The sequence below is a fragment of the Pan troglodytes genome, chromosome 17 (assembly GCF_028858775.2).
Source record: "Pan troglodytes isolate AG18354 chromosome 17, NHGRI_mPanTro3-v2.0_pri, whole genome shotgun sequence".
Classification (NCBI taxonomy): Eukaryota; Metazoa; Chordata; class Mammalia; order Primates; family Hominidae; genus Pan; species Pan troglodytes.
Genome location: NC_072415.2, coordinates 57,922,994 through 57,948,241, shown reverse-complemented (window position 1 = coordinate 57,948,241; position 25,248 = coordinate 57,922,994). Strand labels below are relative to the sequence as shown.

Genomic DNA, 25,248 nt, shown 5'->3' with positions numbered 1-25,248 from the left:
ATCCAGCTGTACAGAGCTTTCTGCAATCTTTCATAATAGAATTAGTTGTTAAAATTGTACTTATTACATGAGCATCAAAGACCTTGGAATAAAGCTATTCCTCACATATCTGGACATTATTTGGACTTACTATGTTACCGATTAGGAAGACTTGGTATTAGTTTATTTTTTAAAATTCTGTTTCATGTGTGTTCTTATAAAATTATACAAATAACAGTACCACACCATTGTGTGGTGAGCTCTACTTAGAGCTCTGTACAGCTTGGGTATCTGGAATGTAGACATGCTCTGTTCTGATTTGAAACTTAGAATGAAACCCTGACATACCGGAATGCACATTTGGTGACTGTTTGTTTTTGAATGGTTACTATTTCATTGCTACAAGATAAAATCGAAAAACATTTTCTACACAGAGTGAAGGTTTAAGCCAGTTAAGGACCCTGTTAAACTGTCTCCAGATTTAATTACTGCCCAATTATGCCTTAATTATGAAGGAATGTGAGCACTTATTAGCTATTGTTGATGATTCAACCTTTTTGAAATAAATTTCTTAATATATTTCTTTTATATTTTCAATTTTTATTCAGGAATATCTCAAGTTTTCAAGAGATACAGTTTTTTGCATCTGTAATGCAGCAACTTGAAAAATCATTTGCACCTACTTATTTCTCAATCAGGATTGTCTACATTTTGCAAATAAAATATGGGGAAGAGACTGGATTCTGAGGCAAATAAAAGGCTATCATTCTTAATCATTGATTAAAAATTTAAGTTTAATCAAAGTAGTCACATTGTTTTCAGTGATGTGATAAATGACATTTAAACATTTGTAATTGAATACTACAATCTATTTTGTGTCTTTCAATTATATTTGTAGTCAAGATAAAATATACAGCCACACATAGTACTTGTAATTATGGAGACTTAAAAAAATTATTACAGTGATTAACTCTTCATTCCTGAGCTGTTTAAATCTAAACTTTTAGTCTTAAGTCACATATAAAAATGAAAGGATTATTTTAAATAGAAATAATTATGGATGCATAGTTACAGATTACTCCCCTAGAAGTCTGTATTAAATGAGTAGATCAGTAATCAGGAGCTGGAGCCTTAGGAAAGTTCCTTTTGTTGATAATATTCTGCTAATTAACTAATTTTACTGAGCGTTCAGCATGCTTTTAATCTTACCAAGGTGGCAACTTAGGTTGTTATCCCTTTTGATTTGTTAAAAAAAAAAAATACACTGTTCAGGCAAGAAGATCATGAAAAATAATAAATTAGTAAAACAATGGGGTTTATTACTTTTGTTATTGGTTGTCTAACTGCAGCAGTAAATCTTGCAGATATGGTAGGAACAGTAAAACTGGTTTAAAGGGTTACCAGATTCTATGATACGAGCCACCTTTTGCCCAAAGTTGGTAGTGTTTTCTTCAACTTAATTCTCACTGCTTCTCTTTTCTTTCTCCATAACAAAGATGTGAATAAATATCTATATCCTTAATGCAAAAAAAGTAGTAAATTGACCAAACATAATATCTGGATAATTGGAACAAAGTGCAAAATGTTAATTTAGATGTGTATATATGTAGGCGAGTGTATACTTTGTAAATTGTACACTAGATATTAAATTTTAATTTCAGTTTTCAAAAGTCAGCTTATTCTTAGATGAAGAAAATCTTTGATGTGTTTTACTGAAATACTTATTGTAAAAGTTATTACTAGGGAAATTTGATAAGGATTTCTATTAGATTTATTACCAAGTCATCCTGTTAGTTTAGTGATTAATATACTGTATGCCAACAAAGGTAGTTGCTATATTAGTATGTTTATGACTTTAATAGCTGTTTTGCCTCTCCTCCCTACCTCTTTTTAATTCAAGCTAGATATATAAGCAAGAACATTACACAGTTGATGGGGGATAATCTGTCTTTAAGAAACTGTTCCATGCAAAGAACTTTGGGACTTTGCATGAGATAACATACGTATGCTTGTTCATCTGTATATTGATGCAGGGACATCATTGTAGTTAGTTAATGGTCTGCTACATCTTACTTCAACATATTGTAATATTTCACATTAATTTGTTAGTAAACAGTATCAAATTTGTTCAGGCAGAATTTATGAGACCAATTTTTGCTGATATTTTTCAATACATGAGAGTTTTAAGAATATCCTGAAGTTAGATGGTCAAATAAATTTAGGAAATGTTGAGCCAATGTGTTTGGGATATTGCTATCATTGTTATAATAACTTAATAATCTCTTTAGGATATGTTGATTTTACATAGCAAGTAGTCTTAGTTTAACATTTTCAGACCTATTTTCTATCCTTAGTACTTTGTAAACAGCTTGATGTTGTACAGGTTTCTGTTTTTCACATTTGAGTAATGTACAGACATTTCTTGTGGACTTACTTTAATATTATTTAAATGTATAGAAACATACTTAAGTGCAAACTTAACGCTAACCAAAAGACAAATTTATACTCAGTTATATAACCCACAAAATTCCAATTAACATCAATTTAATAGGTGATGGATACTATTTTTACATAACTTGCAGGTTACTTTGAGGTCCCTAATCCATTTAGTCTTACACAGTGCTTGATATAAAGTAGCTAGCTTATGAAGACAATTGTCATTAAATATTTGTTTGTAAGATGCACATTTTTTTCACTTTGAGATGCCCCTTATAAATAAAATTGAAAGAGGATTTTCAAGTGTTACACAAATAATGTTGCATTTTAAAGTAGATAATCTTAGATTAGTGAAATTTATTGAATGTGTAAAAGACTTTTTATATAGTTGTTATAATCAGTGCTACTTCTCTAAAATTTTTCCTGCATTTGTTTCTTTTAATATTTTTTAGAAACTGCCCATACCTAGAAGTTATAACTTACACTTTTTATTAACAAAATGAAAACCTGGGAGATACGGTTTTTCCCCAGTGTTATTTAGGATGTTATGATTTAATGTGATAAGGAATATTATAATCCACTTTTGTACTGTGAAAATACCAGTTGGGTCACCAAATATGTTGTTTGCTGGGTGGTACACAAAGGGCTTTGGGAGCTCAGGGTGTTGTTGGGAAATACATTGTGGTTAGACAGAATCTTTAAGGAAGAGTGGGTGATTAAAACTGCCTCATTAAAACCTACCAAAGGCATCTTAAAAATTGACCTCGTTTGTTAGACTTATTAAAGAATTAGTAGTAAAGTTAAAAGGTGGCTAGGAAGGGGCAGTTAACATAAATGCACATGGAAGAAAATTGGTACCAAAGGTTCATGTGAGACAGAAAGGACATTGTGTGAGAAAAGAATGATCAGGGCTCAGGCTGGCACGTTATTATTTGTCTCTTATAGTAATGCCCAAACTGTGCTTTAAATGATGCAGTATAGGAAGTAATGTGCCTCTAATGTTTTAGAACCATATCTTTTTATAGAAGTGTCGAGATGACATTGACTTGCATTTTATTCTCTGGCAATATTTTCTTCTGTTTTATTTTTACAATTTTGGTGAAAGGCAATACATTCACATGGCTCAAAAATACATATGTTTATGTATGTATACACATACAAGCATGCATATACACATACATTGGAACCTCTCCCTTCCCACTCTGCACCTCAAGTAACTACTGTCCATGATGTATGTGTGTCTTTATGCATATATTAGTGAGTAATTACAGATCTTTTTACGTGTCCTTTTTTAATACAAGGAGTAGCATATTTTAGACCTTTCCATATCAGTTCATAGGGTGCCTTCATCATATGCTAAATTGTTCTATGAATTTTTTGTTGGGACTTTTTCTGTTTTGGTTTTTACTTTTCTTTGCATTCTTTTGTGTTTTTCCTTTTTTCAGGTAAATTTTTTATATGGTGAAGTGCACAAATCATATATTCAGTTTAGTTAGATTCAACAAATGCATATACCAGTGTTTTAAGATAAAGAAATTTCAATCATCCAGAAAGTTCTTTCATACTCTTTCCTAGCGGTTCTTCTGGAAACAGTTACTGTTGTTTTTCACTTTGAATTTGTTCTGCCACTTCTAGAGCTTCGTATAAGTGGAGTCATTCAGTGTAGATACTTTAGTGTTCAGCTTCTCTTGATCAGAATATTCCCAAGATTCATCCATGGGTCAGTAATTCTTTTTCAAGATTGTTTTGCTATTCAAGATCCTTAGTATTTCCATATACACTTTCTATCAGTTTGTCAGTTGCTACAAAAATATTTTTGCTGAAATGGTCACTGTAATAGATATAAAACAAATAGGCAACAATCATTAGGGAATTAGGTCAGATGGACATCTTAATATTGACTCATCTGTGAATATGCTGTATCTCTATATACTTAGCTTTTAAAAAATATCTTTGAGCAAAGTTGAGTTTGGGCAGAGTTCACAGTCACATTTTGATGTTTTTCCCTTGTGCCTCTTTCTTTACAGGGTATCTTCCTTCTTTTTTCAAACTCTCTGGCAGCCCCAAATGTGTCCTCTGATTCTAGGTCAGTAAAACTGCAGTTTTCTAAAAACAACCCCCCTGCAGTGTTCTGTTTGAATTCTAGTTGCCCTGCCTAGCTGTGGCTGGGGAGTGCCCTTGGGTACACAGCCACAGAAATGCAGCTCTCATCCAGTACAGTTTGCAGCTTTGACAGTTGGACCTCCCTTCAGCTTTTGTCTGTTTTTGATCTGTGTCTACTATTTTCAAATAGTTGATTATTTTGTTCAGAGTTTATCATTGTTATATGAAGGAAAGTTAGCCTAATTGAGGCTGCTCTGCCATTACTGGAATTAGAACCTCCATTCTGTTTTGTGTATTCTTTTACTAATTGCATACTGTTCTAATTATTGAGAATTTATTATGTGCTTCAGAATCTGGTAGGACAGGTCTTTACTATTTGTTAGAATTTTCTGGTCATACTTATTTGTTTTGGCTTATTACAGTATTTGGACTAATACCTGGATTTTTAAAACATTTATTTTTATTGAGATTGCATCAAATATATAAATTTGGTAGAGTTAATACCTCTGTGATGGTATCTTCCTGTGTAGGGACGTATGTTTTTCTTTTTTGCTCAGTGCACTTTTGTGTTCTTTAGTTATGTTTAAAATGTTTCTTTGTATAGTTTGACACAGTTTTAATTACAGTTATCTAGATGCTGCTTATACAACTCTCACTATCTAAGGGGGATTGGTTCTAGGATTTCCCACTCATACCAGAATTAGTGGATGCTCAAGTCTCTAATAAAAAATGGCATTGTAAGCCTGGGCACGTTGACTCACTTCTGTAATCCCAGCACTTTGGGAGGCTGAGGTGAGAGGATCACTTGAGTCCAGGACTCAAGAGACATTGTCTCTACAAAAAGTGTTAAAATTAGCCAATCGTGGTGACACACGCCTATAGTCCCAGCTACTCAGGAGGCTGAGGCTGGAGAACTACTTGAGGCTGGGAGGTCAAGGCCGCAGTAAGCCTTATTTTAAAAATAAAATGGCATTGTATTTGCATATAACCTATGCACATTTTCTCATACTTTAAATCGGCTGTTCCCAACCGTTTTGGCACCAGGAGAAGGAGTCATGAAAGACAAGTTTTCCACTGACCGTGGTGGTGCGGCAATGGTTTTGGGATAAAGACGTTCCACCTCAGTCATCAGGCATTAGTTAGATTCTCTTAAGGAGTGCCCAGCCTAAAGCCCTCGCATGTGCAGTTCACAATAGGGTTCTTGCTCCTATGAGAATCTAATGCCACTGCTGATCTTCCAGGAGGCAGAGCTCAGGTGGTAATGGTCTCTCCCCTGCTGCTCACCTTCTGCTGTGTGTCCTGGTTCCTAACAGGCCGTGGACCGGTATCAGTCTGTGGCCTCTGAGACTCCTGCTTTAAGTCATCTCTATATTATGCATAATATGTAATACATTGTAAATGCTGTGTAAATAGTTGTTATACCATATTGTTTTTAAATTTTGTATTTTTCAATTGTTGTATTTTTTAGTTTTAAAAATTTACTTATTTTTTCTACTTTTTGATCCACAGTTGGTTGAATCCAAGGATGTGGAACCCTTGGATACAGAGGGCTCTATGTTTTATTATAAATTGGCTTATTTTTAAAAATATTTTTTATTATGTAAACAGGCAATGATTTTACTAGCTAGAAGCAAATTTAATATTTTAAAATAAACCTTCCAATTTTGTTAGGCATGATAATGATGGAACTGAGGCTTAAATATACCCTATGGCAGCAGTTGGAAAGTGGCCGAATTAGGGTTGGGGTCTAGATCTGTCTGCCTCTAGATTGATTGCAAGTTCTTAACCATTACTGTTTATTCTTCTCCGATTCCTTTCAAGGATTAAATAAAGTACAATGTAAACTTCATGCTCTATTTTAGATTCTGGTTCTCATGTGAGTCCCAGAATAACTTGAGTGAAATGTTCTGATACAGAGCAGAATAGCCTCTTGTGCTACACTTTTGTTAATTATTTTCAAAGAATAGTCTCCTGTATACCATTTCTTTAATAAACTCAGACTCAGAAGTCTGTAGAATTGAGGTGATTCTGTTGTGATTTAAACTACATCATGCTATATGTTTCCAATAGATATTTGAAAATATCTTTTAAATAAACCATTAATGTCATGGTTTTTCAATCAGTATATCTTTGGAAAAAAGGGAAAGGTCTAAGCCTTAATTTACCTGGCTTTTTCTGGCTTTTATAGTCTGGTAAATTTTGCAGCCTGAAAAAGCAAGAGAATCTATAAAATACTTGAATGAGATGCTGGAAAATTTCAGAACAGGTTTTGTTTTGAACTGTCGGGTCACTGTAGCCCCCAAAGCAGGGCATGATGTGTTCCTGCAGCCTGATAGCTATGTGACAGCACCTGTAGTACTAAAGCCAAGGATGCCAGGTGGTTCTGTTGCCTGGCCACAGGAAGCCAGCGCTTCTCACCATTGCCCTTTGAACTGTTGATCCAGTTAAGCTCACTAACAATGTGTAAATTTGAAATTTAATCAATTGCTTGATTCATTTTCAAAAGATGTTTTGAAATACTCCTTTATCCGCATTGAAGTTTTGATGATTTTGTAATGTGTAAGAAATGGACTTTTCAGAAAAGTACAACTTAGTACTTGAGACATTGGCTGTCAAAGTTCCATTCCAAAACTTCCTTTTAAGCTCTCTTTCCCTTCTCTCACTGACCAGAAGTTACTTTGAAATGAAATAGAGGTAGGGAAAAAGGGAGAATTATCTCTGAGCTGCCCATATTCTGGAGAGAAATGTGGGAGAAAATTTTTAAGGCGGTATACTAAATTAGAATGACTTCAAAGTCTATTTATTTATTCTAGAGATGAGAACAAAATAATTTTCAGTAAAACTTAAAAATATCATGACCAGATAACCTGAAAATCTTAACTGTGGATGCATGTCTATTTTTATTGGGATTTTTTTCTATATTAAAAATCAGTTGACATCTGTTTTTAGATAATTTTTTTAAAAACTGGATTATAAAATGAAGCACTTAGTAAAGCTGATGGCAGAGGTTTTAGATCTTTTGAATACAGGAAAGTGGTAAGGGCATTATAGGTATGATTCATTGAGCTAGAGGGCATTGGTGTTCACATTTTAAAAACATAATCATGACTTATCTGGAGTCACATGTTCCATTTTATTGGCTTCCTTCATATAGAAAATATAGTAACCAGCACTACATGCCTGTGAAAAAGTGAAGCAATTGTATATTTTCTGGGTGAAGGAAGTATTCTGTACATTCTCCATGTTTTACATCATGGTATTTTGAATAACCATGCTTCCATGTTCACATCAATTTTTTGTTTTTCAATTTATGCACAGCACTTGCTCTGAAATTTGGGGACTGAGTACACCAAATACGATAGATCAGTGGGATACAACAGGCCTTTACAGCTTCTCTGAACAAACCAGGTGAATATTCTGCCCTCTGTCGAATCTTAGAGATCTTGTGGGAGGGGGGTATATTTTGAAAGACCTATATGGGGTTGCTTAGTATAATTTTGCCTAGGATGTTTCCTTAATGTAAAATAAGGCATAGCATTTAAAATATCTGCTTGCCAGTATTAAAAATATATTAAATGTTTCAGCTGATGTTTTAATCAATGCAATTCTAGTTTGAATCTTCTTTAAATTACTGTATCCCCTAAAGAATAATAATTTTGATAACTATATATTTATTTTAGCTTGAGATCAGATTATAATCTGTTGTTGGCCTAATTTTTAAGTAGATACATGATGAGTTTTGCTAAATTTCTTGTTATCAGAATCTCATCTTTATACTAATAAATACATACTTAATGAACCCCTTATATCACAATTAACAGTAGGTTAACTCATTTTTATGTTACTTTTTTTAATCACTTCATTTTCTTTTTTGCGTATATGGTATTTGTTCATTTCATCTCATCATATTCATCACCATCCACATTTATTTGTGAACTACATAAATATACCTCAGTTCTCAAAACAGTCACAACTGGGTAAAGAGTTGCAGTAGTCTGAGGAAGTTACTATCACATCATTGTTGGTATTTATCATTCTTCACACTAGTTCCTTTTCTGACTCTTCAGTCACCTCCAGAATTAATATCCTTAGAAGCATCTCTAAAATGAGCTTGATTTACTAAACATAGAAGTTGACAAAGTTTTTCAAGTGTAACTGCATAAACTCTCTTTTTTAAAAAATCAGTTTTTCCCAAGTTGTTAGCCTTTCATTGGCATTTGAGTCATTTATGTGACATATTTATAAGAAACATCTGCTAGTGCTGCTGCATACTTTTATCAGATCCATTAAATAGTACATTTTTGTTCTTGATTCTCACTAAAACTAACTAAATGGCTGTCATTCTTTTCTTTATGCTTTTATTGTACTAATTTAGCCCATTTGACTGCACTTTTTTTTTTTTTTTTTTTTTAAAGTTCCCTCCTTTCTTTTCCCCTTGCTTCCCAACAGGTCTCTTGATGGTCGTCTCCAGGTATCCCATCGAAAAGGATTGCCACATGTTATATATTGCCGATTATGGCGCTGGCCTGATCTTCACAGTCATCATGAACTCAAGGCAATTGAAAACTGCGAATATGCTTTTAATCTTAAAAAGGATGAAGTATGTGTAAACCCTTACCACTATCAGAGAGTTGAGACACCAGGTAGGAATATTGCAAGTTTTTTTCTTGGTTTTGAATTAAATGCCTGAACTTCAGTATATTTAAGTACTCTTGTGACCCAGGAAAATTTTAGTGTAAATTCTAATAAATTACCTTAAATTGTGCATATTATTTGGTGGTAATTAAAAATTTTTTATTTTTAAAAATTTTTAATGAGAAAACATATCTGTTTCTTGGAATAGCATATGATTTGGCATGAAAGTGCATATCCAGGAAATCCTGTAGATTGGCAGTCTGCTCAGAGCTATGCTGATGTGCTTCTACATGTCCCTGCTGCAGTAACATTTTCAAGCATTTTGCACTTGGAGTGCTTTTAGAAGTACTTTAATGACATCATTTGTATGTACACCGTTTAGTAAAGCTTGTAACAAGACTTTTCATTTAGTTAGCTGTCTACCTGAAACTATTAAAAAATATAGCAGTAGCTGCGTTTTTGGAAAATTTCCTATATCTGATTTTACAGATAAAGACAATGTTAAGTTTTCCAATGGGGATTTATGAACTTTAATGGTAATATAATATTACCAGGATCACATTGTTCCCAAAAGTTTGAGATAAATTAGAACTTGGAAATTTGGATAATAGACTACCTAAGTTAGAGCCATAATCAGATTTGTCATTTTCTCAATAACTAGTATATATCGAATAGGTGGACCCTAGCTTTAAAAATTAAGCTACAACTTCTCTTCTTGTTGAAAACTTTAAAAAAGGTTCCCCCACTCCCCTTTGCTCTTTGCCATTAACTTGGATTTCTTGAACTTTTTCAGTTTTGCCTCCAGTATTAGTGCCCCGACACACCGAGATCCTAACAGAACTTCCGCCTCTGGATGACTATACTCACTCCATTCCAGAAAACACTAACTTCCCAGCAGGAATTGAGCCACAGAGTAATTATATTCCAGGTATTTTTGCCTTCTGAATCTCCTAAAACTTGGATAGATGCAAATTTTGTTAATAAGCATTCAAGTTTTAGTAAATTGTGGTTTCACTTTTTTAAAAATGCTTTTGAGTTTTTAATAGAAAAATCGGATTCGTTGGGTGATTATTTTGTGAAATGTATAAGCCTAGTACATTAAACAGTTTTGTTTGGAGAAGAGTTTTACTTTATATTTCATTTTCTTTTGCAGTGACTTTAATCAAAGTACTGTGAGAAGCAGAAAAGAAAAGATCTTAGTAAGTTTGTCTTAGTTGTTGAAGCCAAGCGAGATGCAGAATGTAAGCAAAACAAATGGTGTAGGAGAAAAGTACCCCCCAAACACATGTAACTGAATATCCACCCAATGATCACTTTTTCTTAGATAACTTGGTAATATTTAACAGAAATATAACATTTCTATAAGAAATATAATACTTAGTTCTATAGACATAGCAACACTTACATATTATAACCCGAACGTCAGAAAACCTCTTTTAATTATGTTTCGTCTGCATCTCAGTAATTTCTGATGAAAATTGAATTCAGCTACATGGTTCTCAAATTTTGTTCTGATGTATTATGTGATCCAGTAATACTCCACGATATGATATCTGGCCTTTTCGTTTTTTATGGTTTCTTTTTTTTTTTTTTTTTTTTGGAGAACAACTAATACTTTGTTACTTTTCTTGTATGTTTTCCTTTTTGTTTGGTTGATTTTTCTCCCTAGCAGAAACAGCATGATGTTAGGATGAGGATTAAGCTGTAGTGTCTCGATTTCTTTCTTCCTTTTGTAATATTCTTTTATTCCACTCTTATTTTATACACTAAAAATATGTAAGGAACTTAAGAGCATTTACAAAATTCTTAAAATACAGTTTTAATACATTTAAACAATTATTTCTTTCATGTATCCATCATGGAAATAATGCTTATTCATTGAAGATAATTTTTAAAATGTAAGGAAGAAAAAAAAGAAAAGATAACTAAGAAAGATAAGTTTTTTTTTAAAATAGCTGGTTTTACAGATGGGAAGTGGTTTTTGATTGTTTTAATGTATATTTCTTTGATTACTGTTTTATTCCAGAAGAGGATTTAAAGCTGCTTTTTGGGTTGCTAGGAAATACAAACTTACTGAAGTTAAGAGAGGGAGAGGGTGGGATGTAGTATGATAACACTAGGAGGAGGGAAAACCCGGGACTATGAAACAGGACAATTGCTAGGTAGAAAAGGGAGTGGAGTTGTGTGAACGTTGGTGTGGGGAAGGGGAGGCATTTTAAGTCGTTAGTGTGGAAATTACTGTTATTCAGCCAGCAATACTAACCTTAGGTATAAACATGCAGTCTTAGGGACAACACGCATATCCAGTAATTATTTGGAAGGATATTCACCAGAATGTTTAGTGGCTTTCACTTGTGAAGATGTTCGGGCTCATTTTTCCTTTCTTTTTTATTCCTTTAATTATTGATAGATTTGAGTATTTTATAAAGTAGAAAATCAGTAGTGGATTATACCCATTTGCTTTTCTGGACAGTGGGGCTTTATCTGGTTTCAAGCAACAGCAAAACCAAAGGGTTCACATTTTATTCCACTTAAAAGAAATTTTAACATTTTCTCAAAAATGCTAATAGCTTTATTATTTATTACAATAATGGAAAAAATAAACACAGTAAGATAACGTATTTTAAGGTTCAGCATTTCTTTCTGATTAGATCTTTGAAATACAGGTTAAACTCAAAAAGCTTAGCACCGTTTAACTTTATTAGCTTTAACTTTTAAAATATGCATAATATGTACCCTTATTTTTATGTTCTTTGAGTATATGAAGATAATTTATTCTTAGAATTTTTGTTTTAAAAATTTGGGGGTACTGACACTTAAATGAAAAGTTTGATACTTAAAGTTTGTGGTTAGTTTATTGAATAGATATTGTAAAAGGTTATTGAAGGAGACCCTTAACCTGTATCTTCTCTCCCTCTTTTTTTTTTTTTTTTTTTTTTTTTGAGACGGTGTTTTGCTCTTGTTGCCCAGGCTGGAGTACAATGGTGTGATCTCGGCTCACTGCAGCCTCCACCTCCTGGGTTCAAATGATTCTCCTGCCTCAGCCTCCCTAGTAACTGGAATTATAGGGATGCACCACCATGCCCGGCTAATTTTGTATTTTTAGTAGAGACGGGGTTTCTCCATGTTTGTCAGGCTGGTCTCGAACTCCCAACCTCAGGTGATCTGCCTGCCTCGGCCTCCCAAAGTGCTGGGATTACAGGCGTAAGCCACTGCGCCTGGCCTCGTTCTTTTGATAATTTTAAAATTCTGTTTGGATATGTGTCTTTGTTATCTTGAATCGCTCAAAACTGTTCAGTGTAAATGTAAAACTGATGAAAGTCTTCCGAACTTATTTTTCCTCCCTGGAATTACAGTTGATTAAATTGTATACATGTTTTTATTTTACATGCAGTTTATTCAGCTATTCAGATACCTTTCTGAACATAAGTGTTTTATTCAGACAACATGTTGGAAATAATATATTAGAATCCTAATGGTTATTTTCAGGGAGCATTTTACCTCTTTATACAGTAGTCTATATTTGAATTGAATTTTCTGCTTCAAACACTTAGACTTTACCGGTTAGGAATCCTTGGAGAAACACACTTTTTAGATAGAATTCAGCCTGGACTAATCCGGAACCATACTCTACCATATTTTACCCTATAGAACTTAGTGTAAGTTGTAAGCCTGTATTATTTAATACTTTTATAATCCAAAATCTTGTGTGTTTTTTAATTTTCTAAGTACTCATAAAATAACGATGTTCATTAGATTAAACAACAACAACAAAAAATTGTAGTTACTGATGGTTTTGCAGCCTACTGATTCAGATCTGAGGCATTTTTAAAGTTACGTTTTTGGCTCTTGCCCCAGAATATGTACATATAGGAATGAGCAAGATACGTACATAATGTGTATGTCCAGAGAGTAGGATTTTATTAAAAGTAGATGTTAAGGATTCACTGCAAAATTTGGACAAGATCCTGAATTATACACCCTCAGTATGCAATATTACTTTTTATAATATTATATAACATTATTATTTGTTATTTGGAGTGATTCATTGGTTATCTCTGGTAGCTGAGAGAAAAGGTAGTGAGATTATGTTGCAGCTATGCTTGATTTGTTTTAAACTTTTGTAGAAACGCCACCTCCTGGATATATCAGTGAAGATGGAGAAACAAGTGACCAACAGTTGAATCAAAGTATGGACACAGGTAAAAAAATGTCTTTGAAAATTCCTCAGTTATTAGATATACATTTCTTGTATTGTTTGAAATTCACAAAAGATGTTACTCTTAAATTTAGAGAAGTTGAGACGCATACCAAAAAAGATGATCTTCTATCTTGATTTAACATATCTGAACTACCAAAGAGGTCCATGTTGTCACTGAAAAATTATAACGTATGCTACTCTGCAGAATAATTGTTATTTTTTTATTAGAGTAAATGAAAATTTGAAAACATGCACATACTTTTATTTCTTTTTAAGTATTTGCTTCTGTTGAAAATTTTAGTAACCCTATTATGACTAAGTATCTCTCTGTGATAAAAAACCATAATTACTCAAATAACAGATTTTCAGAGGAATTTGGGGGTGAAGGATGGGGATCAGCTTTTCACTGCTTTTTTAACCTAATAGTGAGTTTTGAATTATAGTAGATTAATTTCTTATACTTAGCTATCAACTCCAAAAAGTGATGAAGAAAAAAATTAAAGCTTTAAATCACGTCTTATGTAATAAAATGTATAACTCAGCAGAACTAATAAACTACCAGTGAAATCACTTTGATGTCATTGTAATTGTCCAGTTTGATTCATTTTACCTGTCTGTGTCTTAACTGTTGGACACCTTAATATCACAACCTGACAAATTATACCATCAGTCTTTCTCCACATCTTAACACTAATGCATTCTTGGTTATGATAATCTAAATTATTTTTAAGTGATTAACATTGGTGGGGGAGGGAGGGGTTACAATAATTCTGTTGTTTAAATCCGTTTTTTTGGACTCCCAGGTAAAGAAGTTTCTGCTGTAGCTAATCATACATTTGGGTGTTTAGGAGTACCAGATAACTAAGAAAGGTAGATAATCATTGGAAATAACGTGTTATACATCTTAATGCAAATAATATTTGACTTTCCACATATGTTTTACTAAAATTAGATGACACTCTTCTTGAAGCAATAATATTCTTTTTTGCCTGTGATGGACAGCTGTTACTGTGACATTTAAAAGTGAATGATGGGAAAAGATACTGAACGTCATAAACCACAGTGAGATACTACCTCACACCTACTAGATGCTATAATCAAAAAAGGACAATAACAAATGTTGGTGAGGATGTGGAGAAATTGGAGTCCTCATATATTGCTAGTAGGAATGTTAAATGGTTCAACACTTTGGAAAAGTTTGCTGTTCCTCAAAAAGTTAAATACAGAGTTAACATATTGTGGCCAGCTATGTATCCAAGTGAACTGAAAACATGTCTACTCAAAAACTTGTACATGACCATTTATGCAGGCATTATTCTTAATATTCAAAGTTAGAAACAACTCAGATGTCCATCAAATGATGAGTGGATGAATAAAATGATGTATGTTTCTGCAATGGAATTATTCAACCATGTAAAGGAATGACAGTATAGCATGACGTGTGGCAACATGGATGGACCTTGAAAGCAGTATGTTAAGTGAAATAAGCCAGAAAAAAAAGGCTGCAGGGATTCTAATTTAGTGCACAGACACCTATTCAACAATATAACTGAAACACAGGAGGAGCAATAATACGAGTATTCGTTACGTATGATAAATGAATCAAAGTACAAAAGTGGAGAATAAGCTGAATCAGCCAGCTAAAATAATTGCAGTGTTGGGGCTAACTTTGAACCCAACCTAATATTTCTGTTTCAGTGGAGCAGTGTTACTGGCTTTCTGAATGACAGGTTTAAAATTACTGTATGGCAATGGGAATATGTGATTCATGAGATGCCAACAGTTTGTTTGGCTGCCAGCCTCTTACCCAATATCAGTTTCTCTCTTGGGGCCATGGCAAGAAACAATTCTGACTGATGCAGGGCTCCAATTTAGAACAAAGTTGGCCACCTCTCTAACTCTGGTTCATACCTTCCAGAAGGAAAGACATAATTAAATTCATCTTTCATAACCTGCTGTTAAAAATAATGAATTGAAATTTTTTAAAAGGGCAACCAGAGGATAAATTAGGCATAATAAGTAAGTGTACGAACAAGCACTTGTTACTTTTTTCTTTTTTTTTAATTTAGATTTTGCTGGTCAAGACTTTATTCTTCCTTTATAGTGGATATTAGAGATCAGGCTGGACATCGTAAGAAATTTATAAGTTCGATTAACCTTTGTAGTATTGTATAATCAGTCCCTTTTCAAGTCATGATTTTTATGAACATATTTGTTCAAACAGGTATATAGAGAAATAGAATATAATAGATCATAAGATGTGGATCTCATAACTCACAATTCAGTTTTGTATCTTCTACATACACGGTGCTTGGTCCAAGATACACAAAGAGACTTAAAGGGTTTTTTAATCTGCCTGTGTCCCAGAAGATAAAATGAGGTGCTAACCTCCAGTACCTCAGAATGTGGCCTTGTTTGGGAGTAGCATCTTTGTAAATGTAGTTGTTTAAGATGAAGTCATACTGAAGTACAATGGGCCCTAATTCTATATGACTGGTGTCTATAAGATAGGGAGGAATGTGCCATATGAAGATGGAGGCAGGTAACTGGAGTTAGCACCTGCAGGCTGAGCAATTCCTAGGATTGTTGGGAAACCCAAAAGCTTAAGAGAAAGGCATGGAACAGATTCTCCCCTTGAGCCTTTGAGAGAGCATGGCTTTGCTGACACCTTGTCTTGGGACTTAGGTCCTTCAAAGCTCTGAAAAAATAAATTTCTGTTGTTTTAAGCCACCGAGTTTGTGGTATTTTGTTAGAGCAAGCCCTAGGAAGCTAATACAGTATTAAGATTTTGAGAGTATCCTACTAATATGTACACTTAATTATTTGTAAGTTATATACAGGTACTTCATGTACATTTAAAAATATATACAAAAATTAGAAATTGAAGGATGAGATTAAATAAATAGAAAATACGTTTTAATTTTTTCTTCTTGTAAACTACTAGTTTTTTGTACTCCTAGACAGTTTTCCCATACACTCCACTTACAAGACTTACTCCTCTTAACTAAATGCATATAATCAAAATAGCATAGTGAGACTCTGAGCTAGACTATCTGAGTTTGAAATGTTCCTCTTACATATGCTAGCTAGGTAACCTAGTTTTTAAATCTGTAAAATAGGGACAATAATAGCATTTAACTCATAGAGTATTAATAGGGCTAATATTTATAAGGCATCTATGTGTTCTAACCTGTAATAAGCACTGTATGAAGGTAGTTAAAATGTTAAGAGGAGTTAACCATTAAGAAAAAGGAAGATAGTGGATTGCACAAAGATTTGAAGGAAAGTGAAGAATTGAGATCCAGACACAGAAGCACTTGATTTTTGTGGTTTAGGATCAGCTCTATAAAATAGGAAAGTAAGATTTTTGTCAAAAATGAGGGGTCAGGTTTGACAACTTCAGGATAATAGTCTTAATAACAATGCCTTTTCTCTGCCATGTGTTAAACAGTTTTTGATGTAGATGTATAGCATGTCGTTCATTAGATAAATTTTTTAGTATTTTATACTTTTAGTGCTGTTACACGTTTTTGTTTTTACATTTTATTTTCCAGTTGTTCCTAGGATATGGGAAATACTTGATTTTTGTATATTCTTTTCTCCTGCATTCTTGTTAAATTGACTTTTTGGTTCTAGAATTCTGTAGATTCTTGAGGTTTTCTGCATACACAGCCATGTCATCTGTTGATAAGGACAGTTTTTTTTTGTTTGTTTGTTTTTTGAGATGGAGTTTCACTCTTGTTGCCCAGGCTAGAGTGCAATGGCATGATCTCAGCTCACTGTAACCTGAACCTCCTGAGTAGCTGGGTTTACAGGCATGCACTACCACGCCCAGCTAATTTTTCGTATTTTAGTAGAGACGGAGTTTCTCCATGTTGGTCAGGCTGGTCTCGAACTCCCAACCTCAGGTGATCCACCCGCCTCGGCCTCCCAAAGTGCTGGGATTACAGCCGTGAGCCACCGTGCCCGGCTGACAGTTTTTCTTTTTTTCCCCAGTCTTCATGCTTTTTTCTTTTTCTGTCCTAACTAAGACCTACAATAAACTGTTGAAGCTATAAGAATGGACATTTTTGCATTGTTCTGATTATAGGAAGAACACATTTCACAATGTGAAATGTATGATGTTAATTGTGGATATTTTGGAGATTGTATCTGATTGAGGAAGTTCTTTTTCCTTTTTGTTCTTAATGTTCTAATTGTGTTTTATAAATGGCTGTTGAATTTTGTCAAATTTTTTTTCTGCGTTTATAAAGAGGATCATATAGTTTCATGGATTTGAATTGTTTTATTTTTGAGAATTTTTCCATCTATGTTTATGAGAGATTGGTCTATAGGGTTTTTTCCCTTGTAATGTGTTTATTAGTTTTAATATCATAAAATGTGTTGGAAAGGGCTTTCTCCTGTTTTCTCGAAGAGTTTCTTTAAGGTTGGCATTATTTCTTTCTTAAATTTTTGATAGGGCTGGGCATGGTAGTTCTTGCCTGTAATCCTAGCATTTTAGGAGGCCAATGCTGGAGAACTGCTTGAGCACAGGAGGTCAAGACCAACCTAGGCAACAAAGCAAGACCCCGTCTCTACAAAAAAAAAATTTTTTTTTTTTAATTAGCCAGGGGTAGTGGCATTCACCTGTGGTCCCAGCTACTTAAGAGGCTAAGGTGGGAGGGTCACTTGAGCCCAGGAGGTGGAGGTTGCATTGAGCCATGTTTGCGCCGCTGCACTCCAGCCTGGGCAACAGCGAGACCTTGTATTCAAAACAAAGTTTGATTTTTCCAGAGAAACCATCTCTTGTAGGAAAAGGTTTTTTAAATTGAGAATTATTTACATTTTTAATTTTGTGTATGTGTTTGATAAACTTGGATTTTGTTAGAAATGTGTTCATTTCATTTAAGTCATAGGATTGATTAATTGAGACAGGATCTCACTTTGTTGCCCAGGCTGGAGTGCAGTGGCCTGGTTGGCTCACTGCAGCCTCAACCTCCCAGGCTCAGGCAATCTTCCCCACTTTAGCCTCTCGAGGAGCTGGGACCACAGGTACATGCTACTGCACCTGGCTAATTTTTGTGTTTTATTTAGAGATAGGATTTCACCAGGTTGCCCAGGCTGGAGAATGTATTGATATAAAGTTATTTCTGATATTTGTTATTCCTTTCATATATGTGAGATCCATTTTAAAATTTATAATGTTAGTAATTTGACTTTTTAATTTTTTATTAGAATGTCTTGTAATGGATTAATCAGTAGTCTCAAAGGACCAATTTTTTGTCTTGTTCATTTTTTGTTGTCTTTGTCTCTTTTCTGTTTTGTTTGTATTCATCTTTTTGTCTGCTTACTTTTCATTTAATCTGGTCTTTTCTAGCCTCCTGTGGTGTACATTTAGATCATTGATTTGTTTATAATGTACACATTTAAAGCTATAAATTTCCCTCTAAGCTTTATGTTAGCTCTATATTACAAATTTTATGTTGTTTTTAAATTATCACTTATTTTCTAATTCTTCTTGATTCATGAGTTATTTAGAAGTTTGGGTTTTTCTTAGGAGTGTGAGGATTTTCTAGATACTTCATCGATTTCTAATTTAATTCTGTTAACAGTCCAGCATATAGTGTGTGTGACTTTAGTCCTTGGAAATTTATGAAAATTATTTTATGCTATAACTTGTAACTTATCTTGATAAGAGTTCCATATATAGTTGGAAAGAATGTATATACTATAGTGTTCCAAATGTCATTTAGGTCAGGGTGGTTGATGGTGTTTAAATCTTCTTAATTCTTTATGATTTTTTAAAATCTCCTTATTTTGTCAGTTATGATAAGTGTTAAAATCTTCAGCTCTGATTTTAGAGTCATCTGTTTGTGCCTTTAGTCCTGTCAGTTTTTGCTTCATGTGTCTTTAACCTCTGTTATTAGATGATACACATTTGGAATTACACATCTTCCAAATTAATTTGCCCTAATTATAAAATGCATTTCATATTAACATCACCATATCTTCTTTCTTACCTCTGGTTACATGATATATTTTTAATTGTTTCAGTCTATCCGAATCTTTATATTTATGATGTGTTTCCTGTGGACAGCATATTTTTGGTTTTATTTAATCTAACAATTTTTGTCTTTTAGTTGGAAAATTTAGTCCGCTTATATTTAGAGGAATTATTGATACTGGCTTTAGGCTACCATTTTGCAATTGTCTGTCTATTTGTTCTCTCTGGTTTTTATCTGTTTGTTTTCCTGCCTTTTAGACTAATCAAATAATTTTTGTTTCTCATTCTATTTACTCTCTTGGCTTTTTACCAGTAACACTTAGTATTATTTTCTCAGTTGGCATTCTCGTGATTACATTGTACTTATGTTATACCTAGAAGTTTATTTAAGTTGTAATATTTTACAACGTCATGTAAAATTTAAGAACTTTACACCACTCTAGTTTCATTCATCTACTTCTGTTGTTTGTACTATTATTGACATGTATTTTACTTAATAAAAATATATAAACCCCAAAGTTCAGTGTTATTTTTTGCTTTTGATATCAAGTTGATTTTTAAAGGAAATTAGAAGGGATAAAAAGAAGTATTTTATATTCACTTACATATTTACCAGTTTGGCTCCTTTTTGCTGCTTTTTATTCCTTTACTACAGACATTTCTTTCAGTTGTTTTAGCACCATTTTGCAGAGACATTCCTTTCTCCATTGATTTACATTGGCTCCTTTGTTGAAAATCAAGTGATAATATGTATGTGACCCTGACTTTGAGTCTGCTGTTAATCCAATTAAATGAATTTTTCATTTCAGATCCTTTATTTTTTAGCTATATAATTTCCATTTTAAAGTCTTTGATAATTTGTGTCCAGTTAATATGTAACATGGCCTGCTTTTGTTGACTGTTTTATCTCTTGATTATGGGGTCACTTTTTCCCCCCTCCATCTTTGAATATCTCATTTTTTAATTGGATAGTGGGTGTTGTATATATAATAATATTAGAGATTAAAATAGATAACACTTTCTTTGGAAAGACCAACTCTTTTCTCTCTCTATTTGCCAAGTTGAGGAGCTGATCCTTTCCCTGCCCTTAGGATTTGAGTTGGAACGGTGATAATTTGGTGCTTTAATGTCACATCACTCAGGTTTCAGGGAGGGTCAGTTCCCTATCTTATCAGAACTTTCAGATACAAATATGGCAAGACTGCATATTCTTATTTCTTTCCAGCCTTGCCCAGGACTTCCTATGCTACCATGTACTCAGCTAAAGACATGTATTAAAACTGACTGGTGAAGAGGAGCTCTGTGCTTGCAGCTTCTTAGATTCCTGTTGTCTGTGCATGGCCATTGAAATTTTAGTTGGCTTCTCCTTTGGCAAGCTCAGTCCTTTGTCTGTGTCCTGACTTGGCAGATGCTGTCAGTAGTGAACCACTCTCTGTTAACTGGGGAGGAGCTCATCCCTCTCTGTAAATTAGTTCCTGTGGACTTATTTGGATCTATATCTGTGTGATAACTTTAAAGAAAAATAGAATTTTTCTTTGTTTATCCACTGTTTTCTTACTGCTATTTCAGAAGCAAAGGTTTTCCCCAATCTTCTACATACTAACTATAAGGGGAACTCTGTAGGAGTTTCTAATAAAAACAAAAGCAGCCTCTTTTCTCATTATGAACAGAATTATGCTCTCATAGAAAAATTGGAAATATGTAAAACCTAAGATGCTATCGCACTGGGGATTAAGTTTTTTAAAACAAGAAATGAAAAAACGATCATTCATGCATTATATATTTCATAAGCTGAATTTGACGATTATAATGTATCACTTTGGCAGGGAAGCTTAATCTCTTATTTCTACCATTATTCTGTGTCAGATAAAAGTTAAACAGTGTTCTACACGTAAGATTATGATACAGCATTTCAAATTATACAACAAATGGATGTTCATTATAAAAAATTAGCATAGTTAGGCAAAACAGGAAAACTTAAGCATTATATGTAATTGCATCTAGCAAAAAATTAAAATTTTAAAAGGTTCAACTTTTACCAGAAATTAAAAAACAATGCTGTAATGAACCTCATTAAAAAATAGCTAGAAGATGACAGAGAAATTCAGTAGGATGTCAGATTCTAGAGTTCCTGTTCTTGTTTATTACACTATATGTCTGGCTGGTTTTAGGTGACATGGGGGAGAAGTGGGTGCTTTTGATACATATTGCTGAGGCTTAGAATATGACTAGTGATCATATTTGGGTTAAGGTTGAAGAAGCAACCCAGGATGATTCCCAGTTTTCTGGAAGGTTTGTGAACACTTTAGTCTGTATTCAGTAAATTAGACTTTTTAAAGCATACATTTTTATTGTATATGTTTAAGGTATACAACATGATATTTGGTGTATGTAGTGAAATGGTTGCCGTAGTCAACTAAATCCATCATCTCACATAGTCACCTTTTTATGTGTGTGATAAGAGCACCTAAAATCGACTCACTAAATTTCCAGTATACAACACAATATTGTAACTGTAGTCCTCAGGTTGTACATTAGATCTCTGGGCATATCTTACATATCTGCAACTTTATACCCTTTGACCTATAATCTCCCTATTTTCCCCCCAACCTGTAATCACCATTTTATTATGTTTCTATGTATTTGGCTTAAAAAAAAAAACCCACATATGAGATTATGCCATGTGTCTTTCTATGTCCACCTAATTTCCCTTGGCATAATGTCTTCCAGATTCATCCATGCCAAAAGTGGTAGGATCTCCCTTTTTAAGGCAGGATAACATTCAATTGTGTGTATAACCCTCCATTTCTTTATTCGTTCATCTGTTGATGGGACACTTGGGTTGTCTTCTGTATCTTTGCTATTGTGAATAAAAGCAGCAAGAGTAAAAGCAACGTGCCACATAACAAGGGAGTCTTCATTAGACAATCAGATTTTTCAGCAGAAAGTTTGCAGGCCAGGAGAGATGGGTGGTGTATTTAAAGTGCTGAAAGAATTAAAAAACAAAACTGAAATTAGCCGGGTGTGTTGGTACACACCTGTGGTCCCAGCTACTGAGGAGGCCAAGGTGAGAAAATTGCTTGAGCCTAGGAGGTGGAGGTTGTAGTGAGCCAAGATTGTGACACTGCCCTCCAACCTGGGTGACAGAGTGAGACCCCATCTAAAAAAAAGAAAAAAGTACCCCTGCCAACCAAGAATACTATAACCAGTAAAGCTGTCCTTCAGAAATGCAGGAGAAATAAAAAATTTTTCAGACAAAAGCTGAGGGAGTTCATCAGTGCTGGTGTGGTGAGGATGGGGAGCAACAGGCACACTCATTTATTACTGGTCAGAATGAAAAATGGTATAGCCACTTTGGAAGACAGTTTGGTGATTTCTTACAAAACTAACTATATTCTTACCATATGGTTTAGCAGTCTTGCTTCTCCTTGGTATTTACCCAAATGAATTGAAAACTTAGGTCTACACAAAAACCTGCAGATTGATGTTCATAGCAGCTTTATTTATAATTTCCAAAACTTGGAAGCAACCAAAATGTTTTAATAGGTGACTAGATAAATAAACTGATATATCCAATTAATGTACAACAGGTCCTCAAGTAATAATGTCATTTCGTTACAGTGTTGATGATTGGGGAATGTTGGTTTTGTTGTACAATTATTTCGCTTAAGTCAGTTTCCAAAAACCTATGGAAGATGTTAAATGAAGACTTACTATATATGACATTCTGGAGAAGGCAGAACTATGGAAGCAGTAGAAAGATAAGTGGTTACTGAGGCTTTGTGGGAGGTAAAGAGGACTAGGTGGAGCACAGGGCATTTTTAGGGCAGTGAAACTACTCTGTTTGAAACTGTAAATGGATACACGTCATTATACATTTGTCAAAACCCAGAGAATGTATAACATAGCCCTAATGTAAATTATGGACTTTCAGTGATAATGATGTATCAGTGTAGGTTCATTATTATAACAAATGGACCATTGTGGTTTGCGGATGTTATAGGGAATTTGGGGAAGCAGGGCAGGGGTCATATGGGAGCTTTTTGTACTTTCTGTTCAGTTTTGCTGTGATCTTGAAACTACTCTTAAAAAAAAAGTCTTTTTTAAATTAAAACAATTTAATGTCACCTTAAAAGTTATAACAGATTTTTTATAAAAAACCTGGGTGAATATTTGCAAATAGATGACAAGTCTAAGAACTGATTTTTAAGTTTAAAAACTTACAAATCAAGAAGAAAAAGATAGTTAATAGAATTGGCTAAAAGAACAGAAATACACTGTTTACAACAAAAACAAGAAATTAAAAAATTGCTCCTTTTAAACCTGTCATATTGGCGGATGTCAACATGTAGTGACACGGTGTGAAGAAACACTAGCTTATAAATTCTTAGTGAGATGAAACATTTTTGAGAGGGTATTTTGGCACTTATAAAAGTTTAACACATTTTATTTGACATTTGTTAATTTGTCAAAGGTTTGACGAATGTATCCTACAAATATATGTGAATTTGTACGCGAAGATACATGCACAGGGATTTCTGTAGATGGTTTAGCTGTAAGTAGACACTGCTAATTCACGCTGGATCTCAAATAGGATATTTATAATATTTCTTCTAAGTGGAAGACCTGTGGTAGGTGAGACTCCAATAGCAGCATTTATGTATGAATAATTCATAGGCTAATCATCAGTTCCTTGCCTCTGGTTTTTTTTTTTTAAAGGCTTCTATTAATTGTTAGCTTATTTTAAGTTTTTAAAATTTGTCTTTTTTGTAATCTGTAATTCTAACCTGTCACATCTGACTGAACGCCTGTTAATTTAAATGATCCTACTGGTCATTTCTAAGTATTTAATAGAGGAGTAAACAGTTAAAAGATATGAATAATTGGGCAGTTTCCTCCATTTCTAATAGTGGCTTTGTTTATTTTATGTTGGCTTCAGGAAACAGCAGTGAATTTTAGCTCATTGTTCCAAATATGTTTTGACCTTTCTTAGTTGTACCTGTTGTGACTTGCCAGCAGATTTGTGACTTGCCAGCAGATTTTTCAAACTGAGAAAAAAGGAACATAACTTAATTATGTTGTGGAAGACCGTACTGTCTTGTAAAAACTAAGCATCTCTTCTCTGATTCATTTATTTATCTAGGGGCTACCATTTCACCTTTATTGCCTGGTATTTTATGTCATGGTTATAATAGTGTGTGGTAGGGAGGAGGTGTGTAAGATGGTCTGACCTATCTTACTCTTTTTTTTTTCCCTCTCGAGACAGAGTCTTGCTCTGTCGCCCAGGCTGGAGTGCAGTGGGATGCCCTCAGCTCACTGCAACCTCCGCCTCCTGGATTCAAGCGATTCTTCTGCCTTAGCCTTCCGAGTAGCTGGGATTACAGGTGTATGCCACCGTGCCCGACTAAGTTTTGTGTTTTCAGTAGAGATGGGGTTTCACTATGTTGGCCAGGCTGGTCTCTAACTCCTGACCTCGTGATCCACCCACCTCAGTCTCCCAAAGTGCTGGGATTGCAGGCATGAGCCACCATGCCCAGCCTGACCTATCTTATTCTACAATTATGCTCTTGGTATACATTTGAAGCTTGGGTCATGCTCTTTTAGGTAACTTTGCCTAAACGTGTAGGGAATGATGATCATAAAAGAAAATATATTTTATATTTTTAATAAGATTATTTAACAATGTTTATAGCAAATGTGTTTTAAAATTGAGTTGCATGGAACTGAGCAGACTAGTTGCGCCATGATTTTTCATATGTTGTCTCTGGTGGTTCTTATTTTGTATATTTGTGCCCCCTTATTTTCTTGATTAGATTTAGCCTGTTTACCCAAAAGAAGAAATAGATCATTTTCTAAGAAAGTGTAATTTACCAGAACTGACTCCAGAAAATAGAGCTATCTGAACAAGTCA

At 34.0% G+C, this 25,248-nt stretch overlaps 1 protein-coding gene across 21 annotated transcripts in view; it reads left to right on the top strand.

The window, feature by feature from the left end:
- SMAD2 (SMAD family member 2) overlaps positions 1-25,248 on the top strand; it is an 89,613-nt gene that overhangs the window by 52,636 nt on the left and 11,729 nt on the right. For 8 of the 21 annotated variants that reach the window (XM_016933657.3, XM_016933658.3, XM_001149646.7 and 5 more), the window contains 4 exons: positions 7,837-7,926; positions 8,968-9,161; positions 9,947-10,081; positions 13,281-13,355. In XM_016933657.3, coding sequence (XP_016789146.1) covers positions 7,837-7,926; positions 8,968-9,161; positions 9,947-10,081; positions 13,281-13,355 — 494 coding nt within the window. Of the gene's footprint in view, positions 1-4,442; positions 4,502-7,836; positions 7,927-8,933; positions 9,162-9,946; positions 10,082-10,305; positions 10,353-13,280; positions 13,356-25,248 lie in introns of those variants that run through there. The other 13 variants (XM_063796098.1, XM_063796100.1, XM_063796097.1 and 10 more) reach the window with 5 other exon arrangements.